General features: G+C 47.5%; 1 protein-coding gene across 27 annotated transcripts in view; it reads left to right on the forward strand.

Annotated features, from left to right (window-relative positions):
- Nucleotides 1-4,703: 4,703 nt before the first annotated feature.
- LOC143929724 (hemicentin-1-like) overlaps nucleotides 4,704-16,748 on the forward strand; it is a 419,992-nt gene continuing 407,947 nt past the window's right edge. For all 27 annotated transcript variants that reach the window (XR_013262563.1, XR_013262571.1, XR_013262579.1 and 24 more), the window contains exons 1-2: nucleotides 4,704-4,836; nucleotides 13,573-13,911. Coding sequence is in view for 4 of the 27 variants with exons in the window: in XM_077453694.1 (XP_077309820.1) it covers nucleotides 4,782-4,836; nucleotides 13,573-13,911 (394 nt within the window). In the remaining 23 variants the exon portion in view is untranslated. The remainder of the gene's footprint in view (nucleotides 4,837-13,572; nucleotides 13,912-16,748) is intronic.

Genomic DNA, 16,748 nt, shown 5'->3' on the forward strand with positions numbered 1-16,748 from the left:
TCACACACCACTTTACCAACTGTCAAATTGAGCGGTGTTAGCCACTGATCTGCCTGTGAACGCAAAGCTGAAAGGAGTGCCGGGCCAGTGTGGCTCTTGGCTTCCAGGCACAACAGACGCAGCACGGCATGGCAACGTCTCACCTGGCATGTGGAATAGGTTCTGTGGAGCTTGGGCGGCGCAGCAGAAGAGACGCTAGCAGCAGAAAAGGAGGAGTCAGCTGAGGAGGAGAGGGAGGAGGATGAAGTAGGAGGAGGAGGAGAAGAAGAGTCAGGCCTGCATGCAATCCGTGGCAGTAAAACCAAATCTACACGGGTGCCACGGGTTACATGCTTGACGGCCGTCAAGCATGTAACCCGAAGGTTCACCCAGTGGGCAGTAAAAGTGATATACCTTCCCTGCCCGTGTTTGCTAGACCACGTGTCTGTGGTCAGATGTATCTTGGCACCGACACTGTGTGCCAGAGATACATTCACTTGCCGCCATATAGCTCTGGGATGCCCTTCTCTGAGAAATACTTCCTTCCTGGGACCTTCCATTGTGGTGTTCCAATGGCCACAAATTTGCGAAAGGCCTCCGAGTCCACCAGTTTATATGGCAGTAGTTGGCGGGCTATGAGTTCTGACAAGCCAGCCATCAACCGTTGGGCAAGAGGGTTGTCCGGCGTCGTCATTTTTTTACGCTCGAACATTAGACCCACGGAAGCATGCCTTTTTGCAGAAAAACGTGAGCTTGGCGTGATGGAAGGTGGAGTGGAGGACAATTGTGAGGAGAGGGAGAAGGAGAAGACGAGGCTGGACGGTGAGAGCCTGCAGTGTGGCTTTGTGTGTTCCGTTGCTCCCACTCGGCTCGGTGATGGCTGCCCATGTGCCTTCTTAAGGCGGTCGTCCCTAGGTGAGTGTTGGGCTTACCGCGACTAATGCGTTGACTGCAAAGATTGCAGATGGCAACGCTATTGTCAGCAGCGGACACGTTAAAAAAGCCCACACTGCAGAGCCATGTGCCGGTGTCCTGGGAGCGCCAGATGTGACCGTACATGGTCGATGACTCGCTCCTGATACATTTGCAGTCTGCTTTGTCCCTCCTGTGCAATGTAAGTTATTCCTGCTTCTCCTCCCTATCTGCTGGTCCATATCTCCCTCTGAACTCCCCTCCTCTTCCTCTCTTGTGGGCACCCACGTGACATCACTAGACACGTCATCATCAACGTCACCTTCCCCACCGCTATAAGTAGAGATCTCGGAGTAGGCAGCAACCCCGGAGACCAACCTCCTCCTTGGGCTGATCTGGGTACTGTCGTCAGACTGCTGAGTAGCGGTTGTTGCTACCTCCTCTTCCTGATCCAATACCAAGAGTGGCTGCGCATCAGAAATGTCCTCTTGATATGGATCGGAAAATAATTCCTGTGACTCAAGCGGAAGGTATGTGATGGTGGTGGTGGTGGTAGTGTCTTTGGGGGTGCACATAGCAGAGAGTGAAGAAGAGGGTGCAGATCGAGAGGATGAGGAGGGTGCAGAAGAGTAAGGCTGAGTGAGCCACTCAACCAAGTCTGGTGCGTCCTTTAAAGTAATTGAACGCACCTTCTGCAACTTCCCACTTTGGCTCAAGGCTATTGCTCCTGCCCTACCCCTACCACCCCTGCGGAAGGGCCTGCCTCTTCCTCTGCCTGTCATTTTTTAAATGACCCTGTGACAAAACTCTCAGTCCCTATACTGATGAAGGACTGCTGTAGAATAGGGCAGCGGTCAACAGTAGTGCACCTCAACCCTATGTATTGTGGACCGATAGCGGTCCTTACAGAACAGCAGACTGTACCGCACTCAACCCTATGTATTGTGGACCGATACCAGTCCTTATAGAATAGCAGACTGTACCTCACTCAACCCTATGTACTGTAGCACCCTATACCTTACCAGTCCTTATAAGGACTTTTGTGGACCAAGTAGGTTGTGTGTGAGTGATTAGCAGACTGTACGTCAGTCCCTATACCAATGAAGGACTGCTGCAGTATAGGGCAGCGGTCAGCAGTAGTGCACCTCAACCCTATGTATTGTGGACCTATACCAGTCCTTATAGAATAGCAGACTGTACCTCACTCAACCCTATGTACTGTAGCACCCTATACCTTACCAGTCCTTATAAGGACTTTTGTGCACCAAGTAGGTTGTGTGTGAGTGATTAGCAGACTGTACGTCAGTCCCTATACCAATGAAGGACTGCTGCAGTATAGGGCAGCGATCAGCAGTAGTGCACCTCAACCCTATGTATTGTGGACCTATACCAGTCCTTATAGAATAGCAGACTGTACCTCACTCAACCCTATGTACTGTAGCACCCTATACCTTACCAGTCCTTATAAGGACTTTTGTGCACCAAGTAGGTTGTGTGTGAGTGATTAGCAGACTGTACGTCAGTCCCTATACCAATGAAGGACTGCTGCAGTATAGGGCAGCGATCAGCAGTAGTGCACCTCAACCCTATCTATTGTGGACCAATACCAGTCCTTATAGAATAGCAGACTGTACCGCACTCAACCCTATGTACTGTAGCACCCTAGACAGACCAAGTTACCAGTCCGTATAAAGAGCTTTGTGGAACAAGTGGGTTGTGAATGATTAGCAGACTGCAGCAGAAGGGCAGCAGTCAAGTATAATATTCTTTCTATATTTGGAAGAAAGAATATTATACGTGTACAAGCCTATTACCGTACCACTGATACCAGTCCTGAAAAGAACCTTTGTGGAACTAATAGTAACAGCAACTCTTTAAACTGACCCTCACTGCCTCACACACTGCTTCCTGCCTGTCCCTATATAAACTGACAAAACAGAGGAGACTGGAACAATAACTGGAATAGCACTTTTGTGGACCTGATAGTAACAGCTAATGACTAAACTGACTGTCCCTGTAGCACACACCGTCCTGTCCCTTTCTCTAAACTGACAAAAGACACTCAGGCTGCTGCAAGAATCAGTAGCACAGCAAACCTATATACACCTAACACCTATACCAGTCCTGAAAAGAACTTTTGTGTGCCAAATAGCTAGTGGTTTATCTCTCCCTACTCCACACAGCAACCTCTCCCTATAGTGACAGAAGAAAGAATGTAAAATGGCCGCCGGATCGGGTGTATTTATAAGTTAGGGGGAATGTCCAAGTGTCCATGTGCTGTCATGTCTCAATTGGCTGTCCTGTACCCCATGATGGATGTGTCATCATAGGTCAAAGTTCTTTTACACATTAAACACGGAAGTCCGCTGGGCGAACGGCGCCAATAGTCCGCCAAACGGGCGGACCGCGAACAGCCGAAATTTGTCGCGAAACGACTGCCGGGCGAAACGTTCAGCCATCACTAGTCAGCACGTTGACTCAAAACTTGAACAATCAACTGAGGGTGAACAGGAACCTTTTCTCTCAGTACCTGGAATGTTTCCCGTCTCCTTTATGGTACTGGAAATATGTGAACTCATCAATGTCCTTCTCGACTCAGTAACCAGGCACTTCTCAGGATGCCACTTGCCGGCCCTCCTCCGAAGAGTCCTCCCCCCGGTCACTTCCACGAGCTGCGGTGTCCCTCCAAGCTGAGAGCACACCTGGACACCTTGAATCCTCCCTCGGATCAGCCGGTTCCGAGACTCGGGAACGGATGGATCCCTACCCCAGACCAGGCAGGTCTATCAGGGGCCACTGACAGGAACATGTTGCGGGGTGTTGAACACCCCATAACCAGGACCCCTCACGGGGCTACCCCGGTCCTGGAACCAGAACAGACCCCACGGGTCTCACACACAACTCCGGATCCCCAAACACGTGACCCACACCCATTTAAGTACCCCTTCCCAGACTCCTCAGCGGGCCCTGGCACTCCCACAGATTGGCTCAGAGAGACCCGATACCTAAACATCCAACCAAGCCTGGTTCTGACCTGTCATGTGCCCCTCACCGCTCACCTCACCGCTCACAGACTGGTGTTAAAGCGGTTCTTCACCCTAAAGGGGAAGTTCCGCTAGTATTATCCCTCCCCCCCTCCGGTGCCACAATCGGCACCTTTCGGGGGGGAGGGGGGTGCAGTTACCTGGATAATCCAGGTAACTGCACCCACTTCCGGCCAGACCGCCGCATGGCTCCGCCCACCGCTGCATGGCTCCGCCCCCCCCCCCCCCCCCCCCCCCCCCGTTGTGTTCTGGGAAACACACAGTTCTCAGAGACACAGCGGGGAACCAGCGCAGTGCGACTCGCGCATGCGCAGTAGGGAACCGGGCAGTGAAGCCCTCTTGCTTCACTTCCCGATTCCCTGACAGAGGATGGCGGCGGTGGCTGCAGCGAGACGAGCGATCGCTCCTCATCTGCCGCCGACATCGCTGGAACCTGGGACAGGTAAGTGTGATATTATTAAAAGTCAGCAGCTGCAATATTAGTAGCTGCTGGCTTTTAATTTTTTTTTTTTTTGTGCAGCTCCTCTTTAAGGCCCAACCTACATAATTACCCCTCAGAAACCTTTATTGTTCTGAGACCAAAAACTTACATGCGTGTGACATTTCATCCCAAATGTCATCCGCTACATATATGATCAGTGTCAGTATATATATATAATGATCAGTGTCAGTATGCAGTACCTCTCTCTGTCCTCCAGGTGGAGTGCTCGGCCTCCTCTCTCCGGATGGTGGGGGTTATTCTCCGCTCTCCAGGAAGTGTCAGTTCTTTAAAACTGAAAGTAATTTCTCTCTCCCGATGAGGAACTCTCAGCCATGTCATTGTAGGGTGGAACCCGAATTCTGGAGATGATGAGACCCCCAAATATCCTCTACATACTCCTCCCCCTCTTCACTGTCACAGGTAAGTGCCCTTGTACTGCCCTACACTGTGTGGTTCAGGTGGACCTGATTGGACCCTCTATTCTCCTCTATGCAGACACCATAACTTGCAAAAACCCATTTCAATATTCAGTGCTTCTAGGGAGGGGGATGGGGGATGGCGGTGGGGGAGGGGTATGTGGCAGGGGAAGGTGTCAGTCTTTTTTTTATTTTTAATAATAGATTTTTTGACATTTTTCAAAAATGCTTTTTGGGGAAGTGGTGTCAGTTTTTTTTTTTTTTTACACTTTTTAATTCTTTTGACATTTTTTTTACAATTTTTTTTTTTACATTTTTTGGGGGGCTTTGGTGAGATGTACGGAAGAGACCCCTGACATCTCCCCTGTGAGACAGACAAGGGATTGAGGACACAGATTCCCCAGTCCCTTTCTCGGGCACTAAAGATGAATGGAGAGGAGACAAAGCCTCCTCTCCATTCATAAACTGAGCAGAGTACACGGGTCACTCACTGTGTCCAATTCCTGACAGTTCCCCCGCAGCCGATGTTCTGGAATTTTATATAAGAAAACATGACCTGTTGGGGCGCCTTGAGGACTGGAGTTGAGAAACCCGGATCTATAGAGTGCACTCGTCTCAGTCCAGAGCACTAAGTATCATTTCTGTCTGCTGCCTCCTTCCTCTGCTCTGTTTTCCTGACACCAACAGATAAATGGTGACAGGGGAGGGAGCTCCAGCACACCGCCTGCGATTAATAGCCTCAGCTGTGTGTGTGTGTGTGGCGGGGGGGGGGGGGTAGCCCTCCTTTTCCTCCAATCAGCTCTCACAGAGCTCTGCAGAGTGTGACTTAAGCTCTCTGCCCCCTTTTTTCTGAAAGCTCAGATAAGCTGTATAAATTCAGCACTTTGACTGGCTGAAGAGAAGAGAAGACTGCAGATAAACAGGTACAACTTATGTAGGTGGATTTGTTTAATCTCTGTGGATCACCTTCACTGGGGATATGGAGGGATATAAAGGGTTTATGACCAGTATCTCCAATATGACTGGTTTAAGGTAGGAGACCCCCCTGTATGTTTTTCCTATCCAGTGTGATCCTAACCCCTGCACAATCAGCACGTTACGTACTCCTAACCAGGCCCGGATTGGCCATAGGGCAAACCGGGCACTTGCCCAGTGGGCCGCGGCTGCAAGTCCTTGCGGGGCTCATCCAGCTTCTCCTCGCCAGTTAAGCTCAGCCATCGGCGCCAGGGGAGGAGCTACATGAGACACCTTGGAGACGGTCTTCTGTCGAGAAGTGCTGGAAAAGAAAATGTGAGTTCACCCCCCCCCCTGTAAACTGCATAGGAGGAGGGGTGGGGGTGGGGCGGCTGCATATAGAAGAATAGTTCTCTCCATCTTCCGCCTGCAGTAGCGAATGCCTGCGAGAGGGAGAGAATTATTCTTCTATATGCAGCCGCCCCACCCCCCACTCCTATCCTGCTTCTCTCTGCCAACCCCCCCATACTCTTCACCTCCCCCCATACTCTCTGCCAACCCCCCATACTCTCCACCTCCCCCCCATGCTCTCTGCCAACCCCCCATACTCTCCGCTCCCCCCCATGCTCTCCGCCTCCCCCATACTCTCCACCTCCACCCCATACTCTCTGCCAACCCCCCATACTCTCCACCTCCCCCCATACTCTCCATCTCCCCCTGTGCTCTCCACATCACCCCCACGCACTCCACTTGCCCCCCTGTGCTCTCCACATCCCCCATGCTCTCTGTTGCCCCCCCATGCTCTCTGTTGCCCCCCGTGCTCTCCGCTGCCCCCTTACTCTCCACTGCCCCCCGTGCTGTCCGCCACCCCCATGCTCTCCATCTTCCCGCCATGTCCTCCACCTCCCCCCATGCTCTCCGCCGCCCTCCCTTTGCTCTCGACCTCCCCACATGCTCTCCACTTCCCCCCTGTGCTCTCCACCTCCCCCTATGCTCTACGCTGCCCCCCTGTGCTCTCCTCTTCTTCCTTGTGTTCCCTGCCTCTCCCCTGTGCTCTTGCCCCACCCCATGTTCTAAAGGTTCTTCCCTATGTTCTGCAATCCCCCATGCTCTTTCCTGGTCCCACCTCACCCCTCCCACACCTCTCAGGGGATCTGTCGGGGAGGAGAGTGGGGAAGGGGACGGTTAACATGTTTTGGGCTGCTCAATGCAAAATGCCCGGGCCTGCTCCTAACCCCTGCACAATCAGCACGTTACGTACTCCTAACCCCTGCACAATCAGCACGTTACATACGCCTAACCCCTGTACAATCAGCACGTTACGTACTCCTAACCCCTGTACAATCAGCACGTTACGTACTCCTAACCCCTGCACCTTCAGCACGTTATGTACTCCTAACCCCTGCACCTTCAGCACGTTACGTACTCCTAACCCCTGCACAATCAGCATGTTACATACTCCTAACCCCTGCACAATCAGCACGTTACATACTCCTAACCCCTGCACAATCAGCACGTTACATGCTCCTAACCCCTGCACAATCAGCACGTTACGTACTCCTAACCCCTGCACAATCAGCACGTTACGTACTCCTGCACAATCAGCACGTTACGTACTCCTAACTCCTGCACAATCAGCACGTTACGTACTCCTAACCCCTGCACAATCAGCATGTTACATACTCCTAACCCCTGCACAATCAGCATGTTACGTACTCCTAATCCCTGCACAATCAGCACACTACATACTTCTAACCCCTGCACAATCAGCACACTACATACTTCTAACCCCTGCACAATCAGCACACTACATACTTCTAACCCCTGCACAATCAGCACATTACATACTCCTGCACAATCAGCACACTACATACTTCTAACCCCTGCACAATCAGCACACTACATACTTCTAACCCCTGCACAATCAGCATGTTACACACTCAAAATGCACATACATAACATGCGGCTGGACCTTTGTTTTATGAAGCGGCAGTGTTATTGTTTTATCTCTGGAGTAACTTTCCTTTTATATACTAATATTGTGCTGCCATTGCCTGCTATTGCTAAGCTGGTCATCTACCAGGACCCCCGGATTCTTCTTCATCGTACACACGATCGGATTTTCCGATGGCAGGATGTCGGATGCTCCATCGGACAATTGTTGGAAATTCCGACAACAAATGTGGGATAGCATGCTTTACAATTCTCCGACAACAAACGTGCGATGTCGGATTGTGAGATCGTGTGTACAGAAGTCCGTCGGAAAAAAATCCAAAGTACAAACACACATGCTCAGATGAAATGCTAACCATAGCACAACATTAGCAGAAGTTGCCCAAAGGGTGGCGCTAAAGATCTGAAAAACCACCTAGTTTCGTGTTTGTTGGCCAACAATTCTTTGCCTTTTGTATGCAATACAAGTTCATGGCCAACGCCCTTCGGACAAAGATCCTTTATCGCTTTGTGCGATGGAAATCCGATCGTCTGTACGAGGCTTTAGAGCGACTGCTCTGCAGTTTCCAAGGATGTATCTCGGCCCTTTTTTTGGAATATTGGAACGTTGTTGGCTTTTTTCCAATCAGCTGGAATCACTCCAGTCAGTTAGAGGACTAGCGGTCTGCCTACAACCTGAATGAGTTCTGTGAGGACTCTGGGGTGTCGGCCACTCCGGCCCCGGTGACTGATTCAAGTTTTTCCAGTCTATTTCTGACATTTCCTTCTGTTAGCCACAAGGGTACATTCTGTGATGTGTTACTAAAGATACAGTCCTGATTATTATACCCCTTCTTTACCTAAACACTCAAGAGAAGAAACCATTTGCTACAGATGTCTTCTCCTTCCCCTGATCATCCCCTGTGGGGCCAACATGCTCTGAGCTCACTTTTTTACTATATATTCTTTTTTACTATATATCTTTTTTAATATATTTAAAACATTTATTGGGATTTTTTTTTTTTACTCTCCTCTGCTATGTGCCTCTCATAGTCTATTTTAGCTGCCCTGATTGCGCTCCTGCACTTCTTATTGCATTCCTTGTAGAGTTGGAATGCTGACAATCACCCCTCAGCCTCATATTTTATAAAGGCCAATATTCTCTTTAACCACTTTCAGCCCCCGGACCATTTTGCTGGCTTAAGACCAGACCACTTTTTGCGATTCGGCTCTGCGTCGCTTTAACTGACAATTGCGCGGTCGTGCGACGTGGCTCCCAAACAAAATTGACGTCCTTTTTTTCCCCACAAATAGAGCTTTCTTTTGGTGGTATTTGATCACCTCGGCGGTTTTTATTTTTTGCGCTATAAACAAAAATAGAGCGATAATTTTGAAAAAAACACATTATTTTTTACTTTTTGTTATAATAAATATCCCCCAAAAATATATAAAAAAATCTCAGTATATATATATATATAAAAAATTCCCTCAGTTTAGGCCGATACGTATTCTTCTACATATTTTTGGTAAAAAAAATCGCAATAAGCGATTATTGATTGGTTTGCGCAAAAGTTATAGCGTTTACAAAATAGGGGATAGTTTTATGGCATTTTTATTAATAATTTTTTTTTTTACTAGTAATGGCGGTGATCAGCGATTTTTATTGTGACTGCGACATTACAGCGGACACATCGGACATTTTTGACACATTTTTGGGACCATTGTCATTTATACAGCAATCAGTGCTATATAAATGCAGTGATTCCTGTGTAAATGACACTGGCAGTGAAAGGGTTAAACAGTGGGTGGCAGTGTATGGGTTAAGTGTTCCTAGGGGCGTGTTAATGCTGCTTACAATGGTATCTCCCCGTTCAGCCACCCCGTAAGACGATCGCGGGTATGCCCACGGCGATCGAGTCTGCGGGACCCGTGGCCGGACTCACGGGGGTCCCGACCAGCACGCGAGCGATGGCAGGGCGGCAAATTTAAAGGGACATACAGGTACGCCCATTTGCCTTCCCGTGTCATTCTGCCGACGTACATCGGCGTGTGCCGGTCGGGAACTGGTTAAAGTGTCTGAAATAAGAACTGTATGTGGTCCTCCGCCACCCAACAAATTCAATCCTGGAGAATAAGACTTGTAGAATGAAATTTTATTATGAAAAATACACTTTAGAATTAAACAATGGGTAATTCTTAATCTGGCCACACATTATACAATTTTCATATTCAATTTCCTTTAGCTTTACCTTCAACTTCGTAGTAGAAGGGCCGGCCTGTTTGCACACAAATTGAAAATATTTAGGTTGGACTTCATATTATTGGTTTTGGTAAATCTAAAGGAAAATTGTACAATGTATGGCTGGCTTTACTCAGAGAGGTGAATAAGGCTCAGTGACAATGGAATTGGGGTGAGGTAGAGGTGCCGCCCCCTGCTGGGACAGTGATGTACTGCTGGCTCTATATAAATCTGGTATAATAATAATAATTTTGATGGTGAGAAGAGAAGTACCGAATGTCTCTGATCTGATATTGATATATTTTTTTTAAAATATCTCTTTATTAGTTTTTTTACATATCCATTATACATTTCACCATTTACATTCATCGCTCTGAATGAATAACTTGTATAGCGCACAACGCGAACTGAATCGCCTCAAGGCGCTCTCTTATGAGCTTCCATAAAATCCATTCATATTCATGTCCTCAAATACTACAGAATTGTACAGATACATTTATATCCCTCTTACCCCTTTCCCCCCCCGTTGGTGTGGCTTGCCCTATCTCCATACTGTTTTATCCGGATGCCGTTATGGAATTTTCTACCCAACTTGCCCATACACTCTCATATTTCTCTCCATGTCCTCTACTCCAATATGTTCCCCTATATAATGGTAGATTACTATTTACTAAATTTTTCCACTGTGTTAACGTTGGAGCTTCCGCCTTCTTCCAATTCAGCACTATTGTCTTTCTAGCATAAAAAAGCAACAGACCCCCCTGTATTCTCCTCCCTATAGGGGGTGATATTATTCCCTGCTAGTCCTAATAGGCAGATCTCTGCCTCTTGATTTAGAAATACGGATGCTACTTTAACCGGTTCCCGACCAGCGCATGCCGATGTACGTCGGCAGAATGGCACAGGCAGGCATATTGGCGTACAGGTACGTCCAGTCTTTATTGCTGCCCTGCCATCGCGAGCGTGCCGGCCGGGACCCCCGTGAGTTCGGTCGCGGGTCCCGTGGACTCGATTGCCGTGGGCATCCCCGCGATCGTCTCACGGGGCGGCTGAACGAGGAAATGCCGTTGTAAACAGCATTTCCCCATTCTGCCTAGCAACTAGTGATGCTGATCTCTGCTCCATGTGATTGGAGCAGAGATCAGTGTTCACTAAATGAAAGCCCAACCCCCAACAGTTAGTAACACGCCCCTAGGAACACTTAACCCCTAAAATGCCACCCACTGGTTAACCTCTTCACTGCCAGTGTCATTTACACAGGAATCACTGCATTTATATAGCACTGATTGCTGTATAAATGACAATGGTCCCAAAAATTGGTCAAAAATGTCCGATGTGTCCACCATAATGTCGCAGTCACGATAAAAATCGCTGATCGCCGCCATTACTAGTAAAAAAATAAAATAAAAAAATTAATAAAAATGCTATAAAACTATCCCTATTTTGTGAACGCTATAACTTTTGCGCAAACCAATCAATAATCGCTTATTGCAATTTTTTTTTACCAAAAATATGTAGAAGAATACGTATCGGCCTAAACTGAGGGAAAAAAATGTTTTTTTATATATTTTTGGGGGATATTTATTATAACAAAATGTAAAAAATAATGTGTTTTTTTCAAAATTGTCGCTCTATTTTTTGTTTATAACGCAAAAAATAAAAACCGCAGAGGTGATCAAATACCACCAAAAGAAAGCTCTATTTGTGGGGAAAAAAGACGTCAATTTTGTTTGGGAGCCACGTCGCACGACCGCGCAATTGTCAGTTAAAGCGACGCAGTGCCGAATCGCAAAAAGTGGTCTGGTCTTTGACCAGCAAAATGGTCCGGGGGGCTGAAAGTGGATAATAATTATTCTCAAAACCTCCCTCCAGAATATCAATATCTTTGGACAAGACCAGATAATATGTGGGTGAAATTTCCTGGGGTGCCGGCACATCTCCAGCAGTTTTGAGAGTTTGTTGGAAATATTTTGTATAATTTGTATGGCTGTATAATAACTTCTATGTATTATTTTAAATTGTATAAATTGATCTCGCAGAGATACTAGTATTCGGAGCGGAGATCTCCATCTCTCCAACCAGTTTTTATCTGCTAATCAACTGAAGACTTCAGTATTCATCCTCTAGATGTTGGAGAAGTTTTAAAGCAATACTAAGCCTCTGTACACACGGGTCGGAGATTTTGACAACCAAATCTGTCGGATTGTGTCCGAAACTGTTGCATACACACGGTCGGACAAAGTTGTCGAAAAATCCGATCTTTCAGAACGTGATGACATAATTTCGTTACGATGGGACTACATTCAGGCTAGTAGCCAATAGCTTTGATGTAGGAATTTGATCTGAGCATGCGTGGCACCTTGTCCATCGGAGTAGGCTACACATGATCGGAGTATTTCCGATCGGACCAGTTGGAAAATTTGGTCCGACAGATATTCCGACGGAATCAGTCCGATGCAGACCACACACAGTCGGATTATCCGACAACACGGTCCGATAGGACACATTCCGACGGATTCTCCGACTGTGTGTACAAGGGCTTAGAAGTCACGGCTCCTTTCTGGAAGTCCCATCACCTGTTCATTTATTTCCATGGGAAAAATAAGGGATTGCGCGCTTCTTCCAGAACCATCGCAGCTTGGATTGTTCAGGCCATCCAAGGGGCTTATAAGGCCTAGGGGTTTGGCTCCTCCGGAATCGGTGACCGCTCATTCTACTAGGAGCGTTTCTACATTGTGGGCGGCTGCTCGTTACGTTTCCCCGGAAGTGATCTGTAAAGCGCCTCATGGTCATCAATTAATACATTTATGACACACTATTGTGTAGAACCGGCTTCTTTGTCTTCGGTCAATTTTGGTTTAAATGTCTTATCTGTTGACGGTGCCAATTAAACCTTTTTTTTTTCTTTAACCAGCAATTGCCCACCCGGGTGTGTATGGCGAGTTACTTCCCACACGTAGGCTGCCATGGAGTCTGTCAGGAAAACTGAAAATTTATATCAAATACTTTCCGTAATTTTCCTGACGGACTCCATGGCAGCAGGAGTTCCCGCCCATTTGCTGGAGTAGGCTAAGTTACGGAACGTGGTCTCTGACTAGAAGCAAAGATTTATGGGAGTGGGGTCCTATGAGGTAGGAGAGGCGGGATTCACTCATACATAGGCTGCCATGGAGTCCATCAGGAAAGGAAAATTACGGTAAGTATTTGATATAAATTTTCAATTTTTTATCAATTGTGGGAACCCCTCCGGGAACTGAGCCAATAAAGCATGGACCAACTGCATGTATCTAAAAGTGTAGTTCCCAGGCATATTCCAACATTTCCTTATTTCAGCAAATGAAATAATTCTCCCTTCGGCTACAACTTGTGAGTTTTTTAATCCCAAATCTAGTCCATGCCCCTGGATCTTGGATGGAATCCAAACGTGGGAGCTCTGGATTTCTCCATAATGGAGTGTTTGGGGATTAATCCCCTCTCAAATGGTCCTCTTTTGCCATGGCTGCTCTCCATATTTTTACTGTCGTAAATCATCGAGGGAGTCACATAATATTGATATAATAATGATATTTTCTTCCTCAGATTTTGGGTACAAATAACTTTATTTATATTTTATAGGGGCTCAAAGGGTGACAATGAGGACGTCAGTTGTGTCAGTACTGAGGGACGAGGATGTCACCATTCACTGTGATATATCTGATCTAAATCCTCGGAGTGCCATTGGAGTACTATGGAGGAGGACATCGGAGAACGGCACTGAGAACGATGTGTATGAATACGATAATGGAGAGGTGACGATATTCAGACGGGGATGTTCCATGAAGAATATAGAGATCCCAAAAGGAAACGCTGAGCTCCACATCCCCCGGGTCCAGTTCTCTGATGAGGGGGAATACTCCTGTACAGTGACAAACAATTATGTTAAAGAGACGGGCAGAGCTACCCTACAGGTATCAGGTGAGTGATAGTCACAATGACATTGCCCCTCCCTTCCCCCATACTGTGTTATATGGCTCTGGGGGTGATTTACTAAGTGAGTCAGGAATCTTTACTCAATAAACTGTAGCTGTGATCACTTTAAATTCTCCAATAATGTGCAGATTAGATAAATAAACAGGAATGTCTTCTTATATCATTGGAACATTGACGTGACCTTTCCTGAGTGAACATTCACTCCTCCTTTAGGCTCGATTCACACAAATGCGTTTTTTGATGCATTTTGCAGAAATGCAGGGACATTTTTTAACATGGGTTCCTATGGAACATGTTCACATCCATGCATTTTTGTGCCTCTGCGTTTTTGGAAAGGGTTCGGGGACTTTTTTGCAGCATTTTGCAAGTAATAGAATTCAATGGACCCGCATCCAAAACACAAGTACTGCGTTTTTTTTATTTCTTTTTTTTTTTACACTGTATATAGCTGGTTGCTAAGGAGGAGGCCAGGAAGCCAGCCGCCGCGTCCTTAACAACCGATGAGTCATCAGCTGTCAGCTTGCTTCCCGCTCAATGTAAAAAAAAAAAATCCGGGAAAAAAACAGCGTCGTGTCCGCCCCCCCCAGGTCCATACCAGGCCCTTGGGTCTAGTATGGATTTGGAGGGGACCCCCACACACCAAAATAAAAAAAAAAAATTGCGTGGGACCCCCCATGTTGATGGAGACAAGGGCCTCTTCCTGGCAACCCTTGCCCGGTGGTTGTCTGGGCCCCAGACAACCACCGGGCAAGGGTTGCCAGGAAGAGGCCCTTGTCTCCATCAACATGGGGGGTCCCACGCAATTTTTTTTTTTATTTTGGTGTGTGGGGGTCCCCTCCAAATGTGGGGGTCCCCTCCACATGCGGGCGGGGGGCTTATCTGAATCTGGAAGCCCCCTTTAACAAGGGGGCCCCCAGATCCCTGCCCCCATGTGAATGAGTATGGGGTACATTCCCCCATGTTGAGGGCATGCGGCCTGGTATGGTTCAGGGCGGGGGGGAGCGCTCTCTCACTTGTCCCCTCCCTTTCAGATCTGCCAGGCTGCATGCTCGGATAAAGGTCTGGTATGGATTTTGGGGGGGGAACCCACGCAGTTTTTCTCTTGATTTTTACATTTTGGTGTGTCTGGTAGGGTTGCCACCTGTCCAGGATTCACCCGGACAGTTCGGGTTTGGAATCATGTGTCCAGGTTTTGGACTGTCTGAAACCCGGACACATTATTTAGACTGCACTATGTCTAGGGTTACTGACTGCAGTTGTCTCAGCTGAGAGTGTCTGCTACATTCTTTCACACTGCCCAAAGCCAACACTAACAAACCCCCCCCCCCCAAACACATACAGAGGGCAGAGGAGAGAGGGCTCGAACTGCACCTCTTCCCCCCACCTCTCTTTGTCTGCCCACACTCCAATCCCTGGCACTGTGCCTCAGAAAAGGAAAGTGGGGGGGCAGAAATTGAAAGTCCAGCAGCCTCAGATCCATCTGGATGAGAGGTGTTGACTGCCAAGGGGTGAGTGAGCTCACCATTTATCCCTGTCTGTGACTGAAGTCACCCCCCTTCTCTCTCTTGCCTCTGAGTAAGTACACTAAGGTAAATCAGGGTTCTCAGAGCACCCCTTACATCAGAGTTCCCCTTTACACCAGAGGCCACAGTGTTTGCCCTTACATCAGAATCTTTTCCGTACATCAGAGTTCTCAGTGTACACCCTCAGTATTCCCAGAGCATCCCTTATGTTAGAGTCCCCAGAGTTCTCCCTGACATCAGAGTCTGCAGAGTCCCCCCTTACAGTAAAAGGGAACTCTGCAAGTTCAGATGTAAAAGGGGAACTCTGTGGACTCTGATGTAAAAGGAGACTCTTGTTATTAGCTTCATATATTAGAAATGTTATTTAGTAGCAAAATATATTTATAGTTTATACTATAAGAAAAAAATTGCTGTGTGCCGCAAAAGTGTTCGGGTTTGACTTAAAGAAAAGGTGGCGACCCTAGTGTCTGGGTCCCCTCCGAATTCATACTAGACCCAAGGGCCTGGTATGGACCTGGAGGGGGGGGACCCCAAGCTGTTTTTTCTCTCTGAATTTTTTATTTTTTTTTACAGTCAGCGGGAAGCCCGCGGACAGCTGATGACTCATCGGTTGTTAAGGATGCGGCGGCCGGCTTCCCGGCCCCCTCCTTAGCAACCAGTAAAAAAATGAATTTGGTAAAAACGCTTGTGCAAAAACGCTCCAAGCATCGCAAAAAGCACTGCAGAAACGCTCAAAAGCAACATGCATAGATGTGCATCGAGTCTTAGTAAATCAGCCCTCAGGCCCGGTTCACACCTATGCAGGTTGCAGTTTGCATATTCCAGGTGAATTTTGCATTTTTCAATACACATTTTTGATCCATTGCAGTCTATCTAACCAAAAACACAACCTGCTGCTCCCCGGTCCTTTCCATAAAATGCAAAGATGTGAACATGACCAATCGGAAACCATGATAAATGGACTGTAGTGTGTTTCTGCAAAACTGAAAACGCACTACAAAATGCATAGGTGTGACCTCGGCCTTTTGTGGGATCTCCCCCAGAGAAGTCCTCCAGAGACTAGAGGGAGCCCAGTGACCACATCTACTGACTGGAGGTGTCTCCTGTGTCACGTTCATCTGATCCACCTAGCAATATTGGGGTTCCACAGGGGACAGTTCTCTCTCTCTCTCTTTATTTTTACTGTCCATATACCACTGGATTTAGTTACTAGACAGAGTGCTGCCATCTTTAGAAGTTTTCGGATGACTGAGGTAGTGGGGTGTATTAGGGATGGGAAGAGACTGAGTATAGGACTGT

This window comes from Lithobates pipiens, unplaced genomic scaffold (genome assembly GCF_037356315.1).
Source record: "Lithobates pipiens isolate NorthernLeopardFrog02 unplaced genomic scaffold, aLitPip1_a1.2 Scaffold_24, whole genome shotgun sequence".
NCBI lineage: Eukaryota > Metazoa > Chordata > Amphibia > Anura > Ranidae > Lithobates > Lithobates pipiens.